This window comes from Salvelinus sp. IW2-2015, unplaced genomic scaffold (genome assembly GCF_002910315.2).
Source record: "Salvelinus sp. IW2-2015 unplaced genomic scaffold, ASM291031v2 Un_scaffold986, whole genome shotgun sequence".
Classification (NCBI taxonomy): Eukaryota; Metazoa; Chordata; class Actinopteri; order Salmoniformes; family Salmonidae; genus Salvelinus; species Salvelinus sp. IW2-2015.
Genome location: NW_019942672.1, coordinates 98,975 through 115,618, shown reverse-complemented (window position 1 = coordinate 115,618; position 16,644 = coordinate 98,975). Strand labels below are relative to the sequence as shown.

The following is a 16,644-nucleotide window of genomic DNA, read 5'->3' as shown; positions in this document are numbered from 1 at the left end:
CTATCGGGGGGGGAGGGCGTTGTAGGGCCCCTATCGGCTGTTAGCCCCCTATCGGCTGTTAGCCCCCCTATCGGCTGTTTAGCCCCCTATCGGCTGTTTAGCCCCCCTAATCGGCTGTTAGCCCCCTATCGGCTGTCTCTGTGCTCCGTGTACCAGTCTGAATAACTATATCCTCTCAGCTGGCTACCAGCATGTCAGTGAAGTAACTATTATCGTACTAGACTTGGGTACCAGTCTGAGTAACATATTTCTCTAGACTGTCTACCAGCTCTGAGAATCATATCTCTAGACTGTGGGTACCAGTCTGGAGTAACTATATCTCTAGACTTGCTACCAGTGAGTAACTATAATCTCTAGACTTGGTACCAGTCTCTGAGATAACTTACTACATCTTCTAGACTTGGTACCAGTCTGAGTATAACTATATCTCTAGACTTGCGTACCAGTCTGAGTAACTATATCTCTAGACTTGGTACCAGTCTGAGTAACTATTATCTCTAGACTTGGTACCAGTCTGAGTAACTATATCTCTAGACTTGTACCAGTCTGAGTAACTATATCTCTAGACTTGCGGTACCAGTATTCTGAGTAGTAAACTATATCTCTTAGACTTGGTACCAGTCTGAAGATAACTAATCTCTAGACTTCTAGGTACCAGTCTCTGAAGTAACTATATCTCTAGACTTGGTACCAGTCTGATAACTATATCTTCTAGACTTGCTACCAGTCTGAGTAACTAATCTCTAGACTGCGTACCAGTCTGAGTACTAACTATATCTCTAGACTGGCTACCAGTCTGAGTAACTATATCTCTAGACTTACCGGTGCGGGTACCAGTCTTATTCCGAGGATAACCTATATCTCTAGACCCCTGCGGGTACCAAGTCTAGGAGAGGTAACCGTATAGCTTAAGTCTCAGATCTCGTAACCAACTAGTCTCTAGCGAGTTACGGCTATGAAGTAATCATCTAGACTTTATAGTTTTAGTCAGAACTGGTACCCCTAAGTTCTAGAAGACATTATTAGTTACTCAGACTGCGTAGCCAAGTCTAGAGAGTTATAGTACTTCAGACGTGTCAGTGTACCAAGTTCTAAGAGAAAGCTTACTCAGACTGGTAGCCAAGTCTAGAAATTAGTTACCCTCAGACTGTAGCCAATTCTAGAAATTAGTTATACTCAGACTCGGTAGCCAAGTCCTAAGATATAGTTACTCAGACTGTCGGTAGCAAGTCTAGAGATATAGTTTACTCAGACTTGTACAAGCTAGAGAGTATGTATCTCAGATTGGTACCAAGTCTAGAGATATAGTTCTCAGACTGTACCAAGTCTAGAGATATAGTTACTCAGACTGGTACCAAGTCTAGAGATTTAGTTATTCAGGACTGGTACACGGAGCACAGAGAACAGCCCTGATAGGGGGCTAACAGCCGGATAAGGGCGCTAACAGCCGATAGGGGCGCTAACAGCCCGATAGGGGGCTAACAGCCGATAGGGGGCTAACAGCCCGATAGGGGCAACAAGCCGATAAGGGGCTAAACAGCCGATAGGGGGCTCAACAGCAGACTCCCCTGTAGCTGAGCTCCATATGTGGCACATACAGAGCTCTTCCAGTTTTCTAATAAAATATGATCTGTGTGTGTGTGTCGCGCTGTCGTTGTGTGTGTGTGTGTGTGTGTTTGTGTGTGTGCACACAGAGTACAGGATTTTAACAATGGGAACATGGGGACAGAATCCCTACCCTCTCCACATCGAAGGGGAAGCAGAACTTGGGCACTCGTCTGGCAGAACCTCCTGAGACACAAAACCATTAGAAAAACATTTAGTTAACGTTAACCACCAACCATTAGAAAATGCCTGTCTGAGGGTGAGTCTGCCTGTCTGCCTTGTCTGAGGGGTCGAGTGTCTGGTCTGCCTGTCTGAGGGTGAGTGTCTTGCTTCTGCCTGGTCCTGAGGGGTGAGTGCCGTCTGCCTGTCCTGAGGGCGTGAGTCTGCCTGTCTGCCTGTCTGAGCGGAGTGAGTCTGCCTGTCTGCCCTGTCTGAGGTGTGAGTGTCTGCTCTGCCTGTCTGAGGGGTGAGTCTGCCTGTCCGCCTCGAGGCTGAGTCTGTCTGCTCTGTCTGCCTTTCTTCTGAGGGGGTGAGTGTCTGTCTGGTCTGTCTGGTCTGCCTGTCTGTCGAGGGGTGATGTGTCTGTCCTGTCTGCCTTGCCTGTCTGAGGGTGAGTGTCTGTCTTGCCTGCCCTGCCTGTACTGAGCGGGTGAGTGTCTGTCTGTCTGCCTCTGAGCGGGTGAGGAAGTGTCTTTGTCGTCTGCCCTGACTGTTCTGCCGTCTGTCCTCTGAGGGGTGAGTCTGTCTGTCTGCCTGTCTGAGGGGTGAGTCTTGGCTCTGTCACGGGTTAGTCTGTCTGTCCTGCGACGGGGTGAGTGTCTTGTCTGTCTGTTCTGCTTGCCTGTCTGAGGGTGAGCTTCTGTCCTGTCTGCCTGCCTGTCAGGGTGAGTCTCTCTGTCTGTCTGCTGTCTGAGGGTGAGTGTCTGCGTCTGTCTGCGTCTGAGGGGTAGGTGTCTGCTCTGCCTGCCTGAAGAGGGTGAGTCTGTCTTCTTGTCTGCCAGCTGAGGAGGTAGTGTCTCTGTCTGTCTGCCTGTCTGAGGGGTGAGTCTGGCTGTCTGCCTGCTGTCTGTCTGAGGGGTGCGCTGCTCTGTCTGTCTGCCTGTCTGGGGGTGAGTTGTTCTGTCTGTCTGCGCTGTCTGAGGGCTGCGTCTTCTGCCTGCTGCCTGACCTGAGGGGGTTCTCTGTTGTTGCCCTGTCGTGGCTGCCTGTCTGCCTGTCTGAGGGGTGAGTCTCGCTGTCTCTGTCTAGGGTGAGTCTGCTGTGCGTTGAGGTAGTGTCTGTCTGCCTGTCTGAGGGTGAGTTGTCTGTCTGCCTTCTGAGGGGTGATGTCTGTCTGTCCTGACCTGTCTGAGGGGTGAGTCTGCGTCTGCTCCTGTCTGTCTGAGGGGTGGCCAGTTTCGCCTGTCTGCTGTCCTGAGGGGTTGAGTCTGTCTGTGGGTCTGCCGTGTCTGAGGGGTGAGTATCTGTCTGCGCAGGGAGTTGTCTCCTCGAGGGGTGAGGTTCTGGCTGTCTGGAGGGGTGAGTGTCTGTGTCTGCCTGTCATGGGGTGAGCCTGTCTGTCTGTCTGCCTGTCTGAGGGGTGATTGTCTGTCTGTCTTCCTGCTCTGAGGGGTGAGTGTCGTTGCCTGTCTGGCAGGGTTGAAGTGCGTCTGCCTGTCTGAGGGGTGAGGTCTGCCTGTCTGAGGGTGAGTCTTGTCTGCGTCTTGAGGGGTGAGTCCCTCCAGTGAGTCTGCCTGTCTGAGGGTGGTCGCTGTCTGCCTGTCTGAGGGGTGGAGTCTGCTTCTGTCTGACGAGGGGTGAGTCTCCTGCGCTGTCTGAGGGGTGAGTCTGCCTGTCCGTTTGTCAGCGGGTGAGTCTGCTGTCTGGCTAGTCCTGCCTGTCTGAGGGGTGAAGTCTGCTGCAGTGTCTGAGGTGAGTCTTGCCTGCTCTGCATCTGTCTGAGGGTGAGTCGTCTGTCTGCCTGATCTGAGCGGCGTGAGTCTGTCTGTTGTCTGCCGTGCTGAGGGGTGAGTTTGTTGCCTTCCGTGAACTGTCTGCCTGTCTGAGGGGTTGGACTGTCTGTCGCCTGCTGTCCTTCTGTCTGAGGGGAGTCTTGTCTGTCTGCCTGCCTTCTTCTTTATGTCTAGAGGGTGGTGAGTGTGTCTCTGTCTGTCTCGGAAGGGGTGAGTAGTCCTGCCTTGTTCTGAGTGGTGCAGTTATGTTCTGCCTGTCTGAGGTGGTATCTCCTGTCTGTTGGATCTGTCTGAGGGTGATGTGTCTGTCTGTCTGCCTGCCTCTGAGGGGTGTCAGTGCCTGTCCTGTCTGCTCGTCTGAGGGGTGAGTGTCTGCTGTCTGTCGTCTGAGGGGTGAGTTCCTGCTATCTGTCTAGGGGGTGAGTCTGCCTGTCTGTCTGTATTGAGGGTGGAGTCTGCCCTGTTCTGAGGGGTGAGGTCTCTGTCCTAGGTGTTGCCTGTCTGAGGGGTGAGTCTGCTCTGTCTGAAGTTTAGTCTGCCTGCTTGAGCGGGGTTGAGTCTGGCCTGTCTGGGTGAGTCTGTTTCTGTCTGAGGGTGTGAACCGTCTGCCTCTCTGTCTGAGGGGAGTCTTGCCTGCTGAGGGGTGAGCTCTGCCCTGTCTGCCTGTTCTTGAGGGGTGCAGTCTGCCTGTCTGCCTGTCTCGAGGGGGTGAGTCTGCCTGTCTGCCTTGTTCTGAGGGGTGAGTCCCTGTCTTGCCTGTCTGAGGGGTGAGTCTGTCTGTCTGCTGTCTGAGGGGTGCAGTGTACTGTCTGCCTGTTCTGAGGGGTGAGTGCTCTGTCTGCCTGCCTGGAGGGTGTGATCCTGTTCTGTCTGTCTGCCTGAGAGGTGAGTTCTTCGTCTGTCTGTCTGCCTGAGGATGTGAGTGTTCTTGTCTGTCTGCCTGTCTGAGGGTGCAGTGTCTGTCTGGCCTGCCTGAGGGTGCAGTCTGTCTGTCCTGTCTGCCTGAGAGGTGCGTCTTGCAGTCTGGTCTGCCTGAGGGGTGAGTCTGGTCTGCCTGCCTTGTCTGTCTGTCTGAGGGGTGAGTCTGTCTGTTTCGTGCTGCCCGGTCTGAGGGCGTGAGTATGTCTGCCGCGTCTGATGGCGTGAGTCTGTCTGCCTGTGAAGGGGTGAGTGTTTCTGCTGCCTGTTTTTTTATATTCTAAGGGTGGGTGAAATTTCTGACTTCTGTCTGAAGGGTGAGATCTGATCTGACTTTTTATACTGAATACATAGAAGAGAGATTAGTGAGAATCTAGAGAACCTGCATCTAGATTAAATTTATCTGGATACTGAGGGTGGGTGTGTCGTGATCTGGATGCGTGGGCCTGCGGTCTGAGGGTGAGTGTCTGTCTGTCTGCCTGCCTGTCTGAGGGGTGAGGTCTGCCTGTCTTGTCTGTCTTGAAGGTGAGTGTGCCTGTCTGTCTGTCTGAGGGGTAGTCTGCCTTGTCTGTGTTTTATCTGTCTGAGGGTGGTGAGTCTTGCCTGGTCTGTCTGTTCGTGTCTGACAAGGCTGAGTCTGTCTGGTCTGTTTTATCTGTCATGAGCGGTGGTAAGTCTGCCTTCCGTCTGTACCTTTGAGGATAGAAGGTTCTGTCTGTATTTATACTGATCATGAAGTGGTGAAGACTAGTCTGTAACAATGATATTAATACTGATCTAAAGAGAAAGGTGGAATAAGTCTTGGACCTGATACTGTATTAATCTGTACTGAGAGTAGGTAAGTAAAAATCTGCATGTCTGTATTAAATATACTGTACTAGGAGAGTGGTGAGAGTCTAGCACGATCATGTTTGAAATTACTGTCTAGAGGGTTGTGAGAGCCACAAATCTGTCATGTCTGTCTCTTCAATTATTAAAAAAGCACACTTGAAGACCTATCTTATTCTAAAAAAATAATGGCAACTCAACCACTCACCAAATAAAAGAAATATAGAGTTGCCAGATCCATGAGAAACTGTACAATTGATCAAGCCCAATATTTGGAGTTGACAGGAAAGAGGAATGATAGAGATTGAAATATAGAACATCCTGACCCAAGGACACCAACAAAGATCCCGATACAACAAACGAGAGTAGGCTCTGTCTGTCTGTTAGTCTGTCTGTGTCAAAACAGTATTTAAGCCGGTCACTCACTTGTAAAAAACACTATTTAAGTATAAGAAGGTTAGGTTTAAGAAAGGTTAGGAGATTTGAGGTGAGGTATTGGAGTAAAGTGTTGTTTACAGGAAAATAGAAGATTTTAGTAAGACAAATCTGTGTGAGATGATGTGTGATTGTGATGATGTACAAACAAATAAGATAGAAATCATTTCATCCCAAGATCACACAAACTCAAGGCAGGAGCAAATGTTCCAGCAACCCCATTCCCAACACAAACCCTCTTTCCCATCCAGGAAGGCGTACAACTGACAAGCATCTCTCTCGCCCTTCCTTCTCCAACAAGCATCTCTCTCGCCCTTCCTTTCTCCAACAAGCATCTCTCTCGCCCTTCCTTCTCCAAACAACATCCTCTCTCGCCCTTTCCTTCTCCAACAAGCATCTCTGTCTGTCTCAATCTGTTTGTGTGTGTCTAGTCTCAATCGTCCACTCCTCTCTCTCTCCGGTCTCACTCCATCCATCCTCCCTCCAGGTGATGTGGGGGTTGCAGACTTGAGGGGAAACCAATGTTGCTGTTGTTATTCTGTTGTACCACTATTTCCTTCCTCTCTACCTCTTCTTCCCCCTTCTCTCCTCTTTCCTCTCCCCTCTCTCCTCATCCATCTCCCCTTCTCTCCATCCTCCCTCTACATCCTCTCCTCTTACATCCTCTCCTCCCCTCTACATTCCTCTCCTCCCCATCTCTACATCCCCCTCTACCCCCTCCTCTCCTCTCATCTTCTCTCACACGAACTAGCCTTTCCCAAAAAAAAAAAAACCACAAAAATTTTCTTTCTCTTTCTTTTTTTCCCCCTCCCTCCCCTTCCCCTCTCTCTTCCTCTCCATTCCTCTCCATTCACTCATCTCTCCTTCCCCTTCTCCATCCTCTCCATTCACTCAAGTCTCTCCTCCTCTCCCATCCTCTCCTCCCCATCCACTTCCATCTCCCCTCTCCATCCTCTTCCTCCCCATCCACTCCATCCTCCCCTCTCCAGTCCTCTCCTCCCCATCCACTCCATCCTCCCCTCTCCACTTCCTCTCCTTCCCGCATCCTCTCTCGCCCAAGTCCACTCCATTTTCCTCTCCTCCCCATCCACTCCATCCTCTCCTTCCCCATTCTCCACTCCATCCTCTCCTCCCCATCCACTTCCCATCCTTCTCCTCCACATTCACTCTCCCTCCTCTCCTTCCACATTCACTCTCCCTCCTCTCCTCTTCCCTCTCTCCTCTTACATTCCTCTCCTCTACATCCTCTCCTCTACATCCTCTCCTCTACATCCTCTCCTCTACATCCTCTACTCTACATCCTTCTACGTCTTACATCCTTCTACTCTACATTCCTCTACTCTACAGTCCTCTACATCCTCTACTCTACATCCTCTAACTCTACATCCTCTACTCTACATCCTCTACTCTACTCCTCTTACTCTAGCATCCTCTACTCTACATCTCTACTCTCCTCTGATTCCAGACAAAGAATATAAAGTAGCTAATACATTGCAGCTCTGGAGGCAGATGTGTGTTGTGGTGTGGCTATTATTATCGGAGGTAGAGACCAGGGGGTATCAGTCAGTGAGACAGCACACTTCTGGTCCCCTGACATAGCGTTCTGGACATCACAGTACAGGGCCTGCTGGCCTCTGCACAGCTCACATCCTTCCCAACACAGCTTTATCATTTTCGCGGCAGGTCTTCCCTTCCACACTGTCTCTCGCCATCAGCCGGTGTTCCCCATTGGTGTCAACATGGACGATCGGACCCAGTGTGTTCTTGATGTGGTATACTAAGGTGGGACCGAGAGGGCGCAAGTGAGAGGTCTGGGATCAGAGAGTCGCGTGTGCCCGAACGAGGTAAGCTGGGGATCGACGCGGCGAAACCCGGGCTGCAGCAGGTGTGAGGAGAGGGGAACCCACTTGTGGATGCACATCTATACAACAGAAAAACCACTAGCAAAATACAAACAGACGTCACAAAGGGAAAAGGTCAGGACAACCCAGGTGGTTAAATGCTACCCCAGCCAGGTTTTTGTTGGGGCTTTTCATTTGGCGTGTTGAACTTTAAACAAGACAAAAGTCACTTCCTTCTGTAGAGGATTCTGCTCTTATTTTGCTTCCTGGAGAATGATGTGAAAAGTGTTGTTGTTTTTTTAGCATGGAAGACACACAAGCTGAACTGCTGCCATCTAGTGATGAAACTGCATGAGAGAACACCTCCCCAACTCTCACACACTCAACAGTTAGGGACATATAGAAAGGTTTCGTAGGGATCTTGGCCTTCTAGTCAGCGTTAGGTTGAGACACTTAGTGCTAGGTGAGTAGTTAGCCACTTTAGCCTCCAAAAAATGTCCTTATTTTAAAAAGAACCAAACAGATTTAGTTGTCTCACTGACTCAAGTACAGACTCATTGGTCTAGTACTGTAGGTCTGTAAAGGATTAAACATATCGGAAAAAGTGTTATGTTGAACAATGTTCTGTGTATCGCTATCGCCAAGTCAGTAGTGCTTGGCTCTTCTGTATAAATATCTTCATAATAATGTTATTGTAAGTTTGTTGTGTCGCTCCTCTGCTGTTATAATGTACAATATTCTGGTTAGCTGAAAACTCAAACCATTACATGTTCACAACTCATTTTCACGATTCTCTGAAACACTTGATGAATGTCCCATTTTGTTTTTCCCAATGAATGGTTTGGTATTTCTGTTCCGTAGGTGACTGTGTGGTAATACATCCTGGTAATTGGTTGTGTTAAAAGTGTGTTGTCTCTGTCCCCTGCCTGTGTGCGTGCGTGCGTGCGTGCGTGCGTGCCTGTTCCCAGGGTTTCCCAGAGGCAGGTGGGCCAGAACTTTACCTTTGTGCTGACGGACATCGAGAGCAAGCAGAGGTTTGGCTTCTGTAGACTCACGTCTGGCTGCCGCGTCTGCATCTGTCTGCTCAGGTACGACACATACCACTTACAAATAGTACATTTCAACAAGGCAGCTTATTCTCTTCCTACTGGCCGATGGATCAACCGGTTACGCAAATCCAGTTCACTATTTCTATTATTTTTAGAAATGAATTTTGTCACAATTATATAACGTATGAGGAAAGACGTATTTTATCGTTAGTTATTCATAAATAAATACAATATAAAGTTGTAATATCCTCACTTCACTCTTTATAATATGCAGATTACGTTTCTTAATTGATTGTGGAGACGGTGAGGTTTTGGAAGTGAAAGAAACTCAAATGTAGAGGATGATAGTGTTTCTTTGGAAGCGGTATGCATCCGAATGTTAGCCTCTTGAAGTTAGTCAGTTACAGAATACTAAACTCCTGAATTCCCCCATTTAATATTATTCATTTAGTTATTTTATCCAGGACAAACAATTGGAAGTCCAACCTATCAATGACAACTATGAAGTATTGTTTTAGTAGTAGATTGAAGATTGTAGGTTCAACTCCCTCTCGAGATATTGTTTAGCGCAGATTTATCTCAAATATTATGTCATCTTTTATTATTGCACAGAAAGATATCTAAGTAAAAAATACATTGAAAAATGTTTTATTTATTTTTAATAGGACCTTTTAAATTAAACCACATTTTATGTTAACACTTGACAATGTCCTTTTAATAAGAAACATTTAATTAGTAAAACAGTATAGTTGAATTAAGCACAGGAGTAATGGGAATTTGCACAATAAAAAAACTATAATAAAAAAATAAAAAAATAAAAATGGGGGGGATATTGACGACAGTCGCAGGGTTTTTCTTGTTCCTGATGAGCTGCTGTCGAGATGAGCTGTACCCCCCCGCCCCTCCTCCGCCCCTCCACTCCCCCGGACAGCCACCACCATGCCCTTTGTTTCTCTCTCTCTTCTCGTTATTCAGCTACTGGCACAGAAGCACGGCAAAGGAAGCCGCTCGGCCCATCATTATGCATGAACCCTCGCTGCCAATTAGCAGAGACTCCCCTGTCCCCCTCTCTGAGTCCCACATGCTAATTCATTTGACATATGATGTATACAATTCATTATGCATTCTGAGTAGTTTGCATGGCTTGCTTCATTCATCATAAGAAATGTATAGAAAGTTTTTACTCTTCTGTGTGTGTGTGTGTGTGTGTGTGTTTTAAAGACTTCACAGTTCTTTGTTTTTGTGGCCTGTTTTATTTATGTTTGCCTCTTAAATAGACCCACTGTGTGGGGAAAAAGATTAGTGAAAATATTTTAAAACATAATAACAAAGATGCATATTTTGGATATCTCATGGTTTATACATGTGAAATATGTACAAATGTGATTTTTCACATCAATGACAGAGAGTAAAGACCTGGTCTCAAGTTTATTCTGTTGTTTTATCAAGATACACAACTGGGAAGTAGTTGATCATTCTTAGATAAACAATCCAAGTTGTGATCATATTGAATAATATGTTTTAATCTATGTTMTAATCATATAAAACAGATAGATACAAATTTAGACGATCAACAAGGTCCCTGTGACGATATTTCTAGCGAGCTACCTTCATTTAAAGTGTTTGTTCCCCGGACATAAAACAAAAGTAATTAAAACCATTTGGGTCCCTGTGATTGTTGAAGTGCTGGGACTATAAAATTGTCACCTATGCTTACACAAGGAAGTGGCTTAATGACTAGGACAGTTTTACATGGCCAGGGCTTTGTAGTGCTGCGACTAAAMCCCAGGCCAAAAGGGCCGTGCTACCTTCAGGCCAAAACCTTTTTAAAGAGGTACAAAGCTTTGATTTTACAATCTTTCTTCCTTCCCCTCGACCCCCATCCTCCGCCTCCTCTTCTTTCCTTTGGTAATTCTTTCACATTTAGGGAGAAACCGCCTTCGGACATGTGAGAGAGGTCGCTGATGAAAAAAAAAGGCGGTTTCCTTGATTTTATTTGGCGGCTGAGAATTGGGTTCCCTTTTAGGGACGTTAGCGCTCCCGTTAGTGGTCACTGAGCGGGACGCCGGAGGGCATTTCCTTCCCAGTACTTAACCTCTAACCCGGGAAAGTAAAGGTGTAATCAAATCTTCCAGTGAGCCAGCTACAAGGTGCAAGTTGACTGGGTGTGGAGGGAGATTTAAGACCTGTCCAGGGAATAGAAATAACACACAACAGGTACTTTATGGCAGCAAACAGCGGAGACGCGGCTACGTCCTTAACAACGCGTAGGTTACTAATCACATGACAACCTAGCCAAAGATATACACGTATTTATTTGCCCTGAAATGGATTGAGAGATTGCAGTTGGTTTATATTGATAATATCTCAACGCCAGGAAACATAACTCTCATCTCTCTGTTGGCATTTGTTTAGTTGGTAATTACATAATTTATGTCCTTACAAAAAACACCAGTGAATTGATTTGAGCTTTTAGAGAATATTTGTCTTCAACAGAATTATAATAAAGAAGATTTGATTCCACTGCTGGACCATCCCTGTGTGGTGTTATAGTTGATAGAGAGTCTGAGGGGTTGTGTTGTGGTAGGGGATACAGTACAGTCTGAGGTCGTGGTAGGGCACAGTATGAGGGGTCGTGTAGGTAACAGTATGAGGGTCGTGGTAGGGGATACAGTATGAGGGGTCGTGGTAGGGATACAGTATGAGGGTCGTGGTAGGGGATACAGATGAGGGGTCGTGGTAGGGGATACAGTATGAGGGGTCGTGGTAGGGATACAGTATGAGGGGTCGTGGTAGGGGATACAGGTCTGAGGGTCGTGGTAGGGGATACAGTCTGAGGGGGCGTGGTAGGGGATAACAGTATGAGGGGTCGTGTGGTGGATACAGTCTGAGGGGTCGTGTAGGGGGACACAGTCTGAGGGGTCGTGGTAGGGATACAGTATGAGGGTCGTGGTAGGGGATACAGATGAGGGTCGTGGTAGGGGATACAGTATGAGGGGTCGTTGGTAGGGGATACAGTATGAGGGGTCGTGGTAGGGGATCAGTATGAGGGTCGTGGTAGGGGATACAGTATGAGGGGTCGTGGTAGGGGATACAGTCTGAGGGGTCGTGGTAGGGGACACAGTATGAGGGGTGTGTGGTAGGGGATACAGTATGAGGGGTCGTGGTAGGGGATACAGTATGAGGGGTCGTGGAGGGGATACAGTATGAGGGGTCGTTGGGAGGGGATACAGTATGAGGGCGTGGTAGGGGGATACAGTCTGAGGGGTCGTGGTAGGGGAACAGTATGAGGGGTCGTGGTAGGGGATACAGTATGAGGGGTCGTGGTAGGGGATACAGTATGAGGGGTCGTGGTAGGGGATACAGTATGAGGGGTCGTGGTAGGGGATACAGTCTTGAGGGTTCGTGGTTAGGGGATACAGTCTTGAGGGGTCGTGGTAGGGATACAGTCTGAGGGTCGTGGTAGGGGATACAGTCTGAGGGGTCGTGGTAGGGAGTACAGTCTGAGGGTCGTGGTAGGGGATACAGTATGAGGGGTCGTGGTAGGGATACAGTCTGAGGGGTCGTGGAGGGGATACAGTATGAGGGGGTCGTGGTAGGGGATACAGTCTGAGGGGTCGTGGTAGGGATACAGTATGAGGGGTCGTGGTAGGACACAGTATGAGGGTCGTGGTAGGGATACAGTATGAGGGGGCGTGGTAGGGGATACAGTATGAGGGGTCGTGGTAGGGGATACAGTCTGAGGGGTCGTGTAGGGATACAGTCTGAGGGGTCGTGTAGGGGGATACAGTATGGGGGTCGTGTAGGGATACAGTATGAGGGGTCGTGGTAGGGATACAGTCTGAGGGTCGTGGTAGGGGACACAGTATGAGGGTCGTGGTAGGGGACACAGTATGAGGGTCGTGGTAGGGTAGAGATGGAGAGTATCAGGTACGTTGAGGGGTCGTGGTAGGGGATACAGTCTGAGGGGTCGTGGTAGGGAACAGATGAGGGGTCGTGGAGGGGAACAGTCTGAGGGGTCGTGGTAGGGGATACAGTATGAGGGGTCGTGGTAGGGGATACAGTATGAGGGGTCGTGGTAGGGGATACAGTCTGAGGGGTCGTGTAGGGGTACAGTCTGAGGGCGCTGGTAGGGGATACAGTATGAGGGTCGTGGTAGGGGACACAGTATGAGGGGTCTATTCGTGGTAGGGATACAGTCTGAGGGGTCGTGGTAGGGGATACAGTATGAGGGGTCGTGGTAGGGGACACAGTATGAGGGGTCGTGGTAGGGGATACAGTATGAGGGGTCGTTGGTAGGGGATACAGTTGAGGGGTCGTGGTAGGGGATACAGTATGAGGGGTCGTGGGTAGGGATACAGTTATGAGGGTCGTGGTAGGGATACAGTATGAGGGTCGTGTAGGGGATACAGTCTGAGGGGTCGTGGTAGGGAACAGTATGAGGGGTCGTGGTAGGGATACAGTATGAGGGGTCGTGGTAGATACAGTATGAGGGGTCGTGGTAGGGATACAGTATGAGGGGTCGTGGTAGGGGATACAGTATGAGGGGTCGTGGTAGGGAACAGTATGAGGTCGTTGGTGTCGCATGAGGGTCGTTGGTTTAGTGGATACATATGAGGGTCGGGGTAGGGGTACAGTATGAGGGGTCGTGTAGGGGATACAGTATGAGGGGTCGTGGTAGGGGATACAGTATGAGGGGTCGTGGTAGGGGATACAGTGAGGGGTCGTGGTAGGGGGATACAGTCTGAGGGTCGTGTAGGATACAGTATGAGGGGTCGTTGGTAGGGGATACAGTATGAGGGTCGTGGTAGGGCGATACAGTATTAGGGTCGTGGTAGGGATACAGGTTGAGGGGTCGTGGTAGGGGATACAGTCTGAGGGGTCGTGGTAGGGGATACCAGTCTGAGGGGTCGTGGTAGGGAAAGATGAGTCGTGGTCGTTGGATACATATGGTATATGGACGAAGCATCTTGAGGTCGTGGTAGGGGATACAGTAATGAGGGGTCGTGGTAGGGGATACAGTATGGGTGTGGTAGGGATACAGTCTGAGGGGTCGCTGGTAGGGGATACAGTATGAGGGGTCGTGGTAGGGGCATACAGTATGAGGGGTCCGTGGTAGGGATACAGATGAGGGGTCGTGGTAGGGGATAAGTATGAGGGCGTCGGGTAGGGGATCGTATAGGGGTCGCGGTAGTGGATACAGTATGAGGGTCGTGGGCTAGGGATACAGTATGAGGGCGTCGTGGTAGGGGATACCAGTATGAGGGTCGTGGTAGGGCATCTGACCCCAAAAGAAATATAAAGATACACATAAAGAGAAGACTAGCAGATCATACCAGAAAACCTTAACAAACAAGAAAGAAAACCAGGCCAAGAACGGTGGCAGGATCCTTTACGTTTTCTATGAACCGCCACTAATGAATATCAAGCTATATAAAGTATCATTTCTTATTAATAGTATAAATTCAGAAAGATGGAATCTGTGTCTTCCACTCGTATAGAAAAACGCACACATATACACAAAACCCACACGTATCACACTTGACCACCCATGCCATGCAAGCAATCCCCTTTAAAGCACCATCCTGTGCATATTGCACCCCAATGTAAAATGGTTGTTGAACTCTCCCTGACAGACGATTTAATCTGGACTGTGCTCATTATTGTATTACAGAGAGGAAGAATGAATCAGAACGGAGAGAGCGAAGGTGAGGGAGAGAGGGGCACCCCTATGCCATCCATTAGATTAAGACAACATTTCTAAAGTTAAGTATCTCCAACCTATTACTTCCTCATTAATAACCCAATTTCTCTGGCCAAACTTCCGCTCTCCTTTCATCATCTGATGGTGGCCCTCTTTGGGTGGCGGTTGCATGGCTCTCCCCAATATAATACAAAGGAGGAGGGGAGCCAAGGGACCAGGGCCCTCCATGCATGCTGACCCTTGCATTGTTCAAGAAATTTTCTTTTTTAGCAGCTCATCTGTGTTCCTGATAAATTGTAGTTTGGAAACACAGATTTCCTTACTTTGCAGTATTCACAAGGAATTGTGTTAATTATTGCTGAATTGTGTAAGGTATTGATAAGCATCTATGCGTTTCCAAGGAGTCTCCCAGCCAGTTCTTTGGTTAATCTTCATTTTATAACACACGTTTGAATGAACTCTGTCCTCTGTTTCTTCCTTCAATTATCTTAGGTCACAAGAATCTGAAGGGCTTTTAACATTCAAGAAATCATAGCTTTACTATTCAATTTTAGCAGGGCCTGATTGTGTTGTGATATAGATTAAATTGGGCTTATGAATTGAAGTTGTTTTACTTCGTACCAGGGTTGGGGTCCAATTTAATGGCCTAGATTAAATCAAGATCAAGTGTTAAACCCGCTAACGACACCCCAAAGCGGGGTGTTTGGCCGGTGTCGGAGCGGTGTAACTTGCATTTGGAGACTGTCAAATTCAGTGAGCTCCTGCTCGTGCAGTTGACCACACACACAGTAAGCAGGAATTGAATTTGAATTAGAATTAAAAGGAAGTAGAATGTAATTCAATCAAATTTAATGAAATTCTATTGTTATTTATTATTCACATTCACTATGTACAAAGGTTTAAAAATTACAGTGCAGTCTTGAAATATTCTAAAATAATTTTGTCATATTTTGAGATGTCTATTCTGCTGCATTTAATAAGTTGTTCAGATGCTAAAAGGATCGAGACTTTCATGTCCCAGCTTGGAATTGCTTTGAATTGCTTTTGAATGTAAATATTATTATCCGTGATAGGTGCAAATTCTATGTCAAATTCTCTTCCTGTGGGGTGTGTCCAATTCAAATGTGAAATTCATGGGGTTGCGAAATTCTGAATTGACCCCAATTCTGACGTCTACTTTTACGTATCCCTATTTACTATCAAAAAACAAATGGGATCAATTGACATGTTTAGTCCATCCTTTTAGTGGGTAATTATGTTGCATACATTACTTGCCTACTGTACTGCTGTAGAGGTATTTCCTCCATATCGTCCAATCATGTACGTGGAACGATGTGAATGGCTAGCTGAGTGTAGCGTGTGTGCGCGCGTAATTAGCGTTTCAATCGGTTGACGTCACTCGCGCTTTTAGAGACCTTGAAGATAGTGGTTCCCCTTGCTCTGGCAAGGGCCGCGGCTTTTGTGGGCATGGGTAACGATGCTTCGTGGTGTACTGTTGTTGATGTGTGCAGAGGGTCCCTTGGTTCGCGCGGGGGCGGACAATAAAGTTATACTGCTTACATTTGATGACCTGCTGACCCGGATCACTGGTTGCTGCGGAAAAGGAGGAGGTCGAAAGGGGTGAGTGTAACGATGTGAAATGGGTCTAGCTAGTTAGCGGATGGGCGCGCTAATAGCGTTTCAATCGGTGACGTCACTCGCTGTGAGCCTTGAAGTAGTGGTTCCCCTTTCTCTGCAAGGGCCGTGGCTTTTGTGAGCGATGGGTAACGATGGCTTCGTGGGTGACTGTTGTGATGTGTGCAGAGGGTCCCTGGTTCGCGCCCCGGGTCTGGGCGAGTGGACAGACTGAAAGTTAAACTTTGACATACGTTACAGTAGCCTATTCTCACCTCTGTTAGAGGGTTCCTCTGGTTATTGTCCTATCTGTCAGTGTCGCCTCTATCTTGGGCATGGCGGAGGATTAGGGAACTGGAAGCTTTTACTACTTTACCGGGCTGCCTACATGCAACTGGTCCTGAGTTGCTGTTGAAGAGCGTGCATGGCCAGAACAAATCTTACAGTGTGGGTAATGCAAGTTCGCTCAGTTACAAAGTTAATAAATAGTAGAGGCTGTCTTAAAAATCACCATGGCTGATCAACAAGTTCGTTTATACCTGTGCTGACATGCCTTCTTTTCTTTTGACTCACATTTTTTCAACACGGCTTCATACAAGTGTGTTATATAAAAATTTGTGAGGTGTGCTACTCATCCGATCTGTGGACTATAGGTGGTCGCGACACAGTCTTGATGTCCCTGAACAGAGTTAATGTGA

General features: G+C 47.8%; 1 protein-coding gene across 1 annotated transcript in view; it reads left to right on the top strand.

Annotated features, from left to right (window-relative positions):
- The window catches only part of LOC112069323 (DENN domain-containing protein 1B-like), a 205,428-nt gene that overhangs the window by 118,965 nt on the left and 69,819 nt on the right, over nucleotides 1-16,644 (top strand). The window contains 1 exon segment of the mRNA XM_024136630.2: nucleotides 8,548-8,667. Within this exon segment, the coding sequence (XP_023992398.2) occupies nucleotides 8,548-8,667 (120 nt within the window).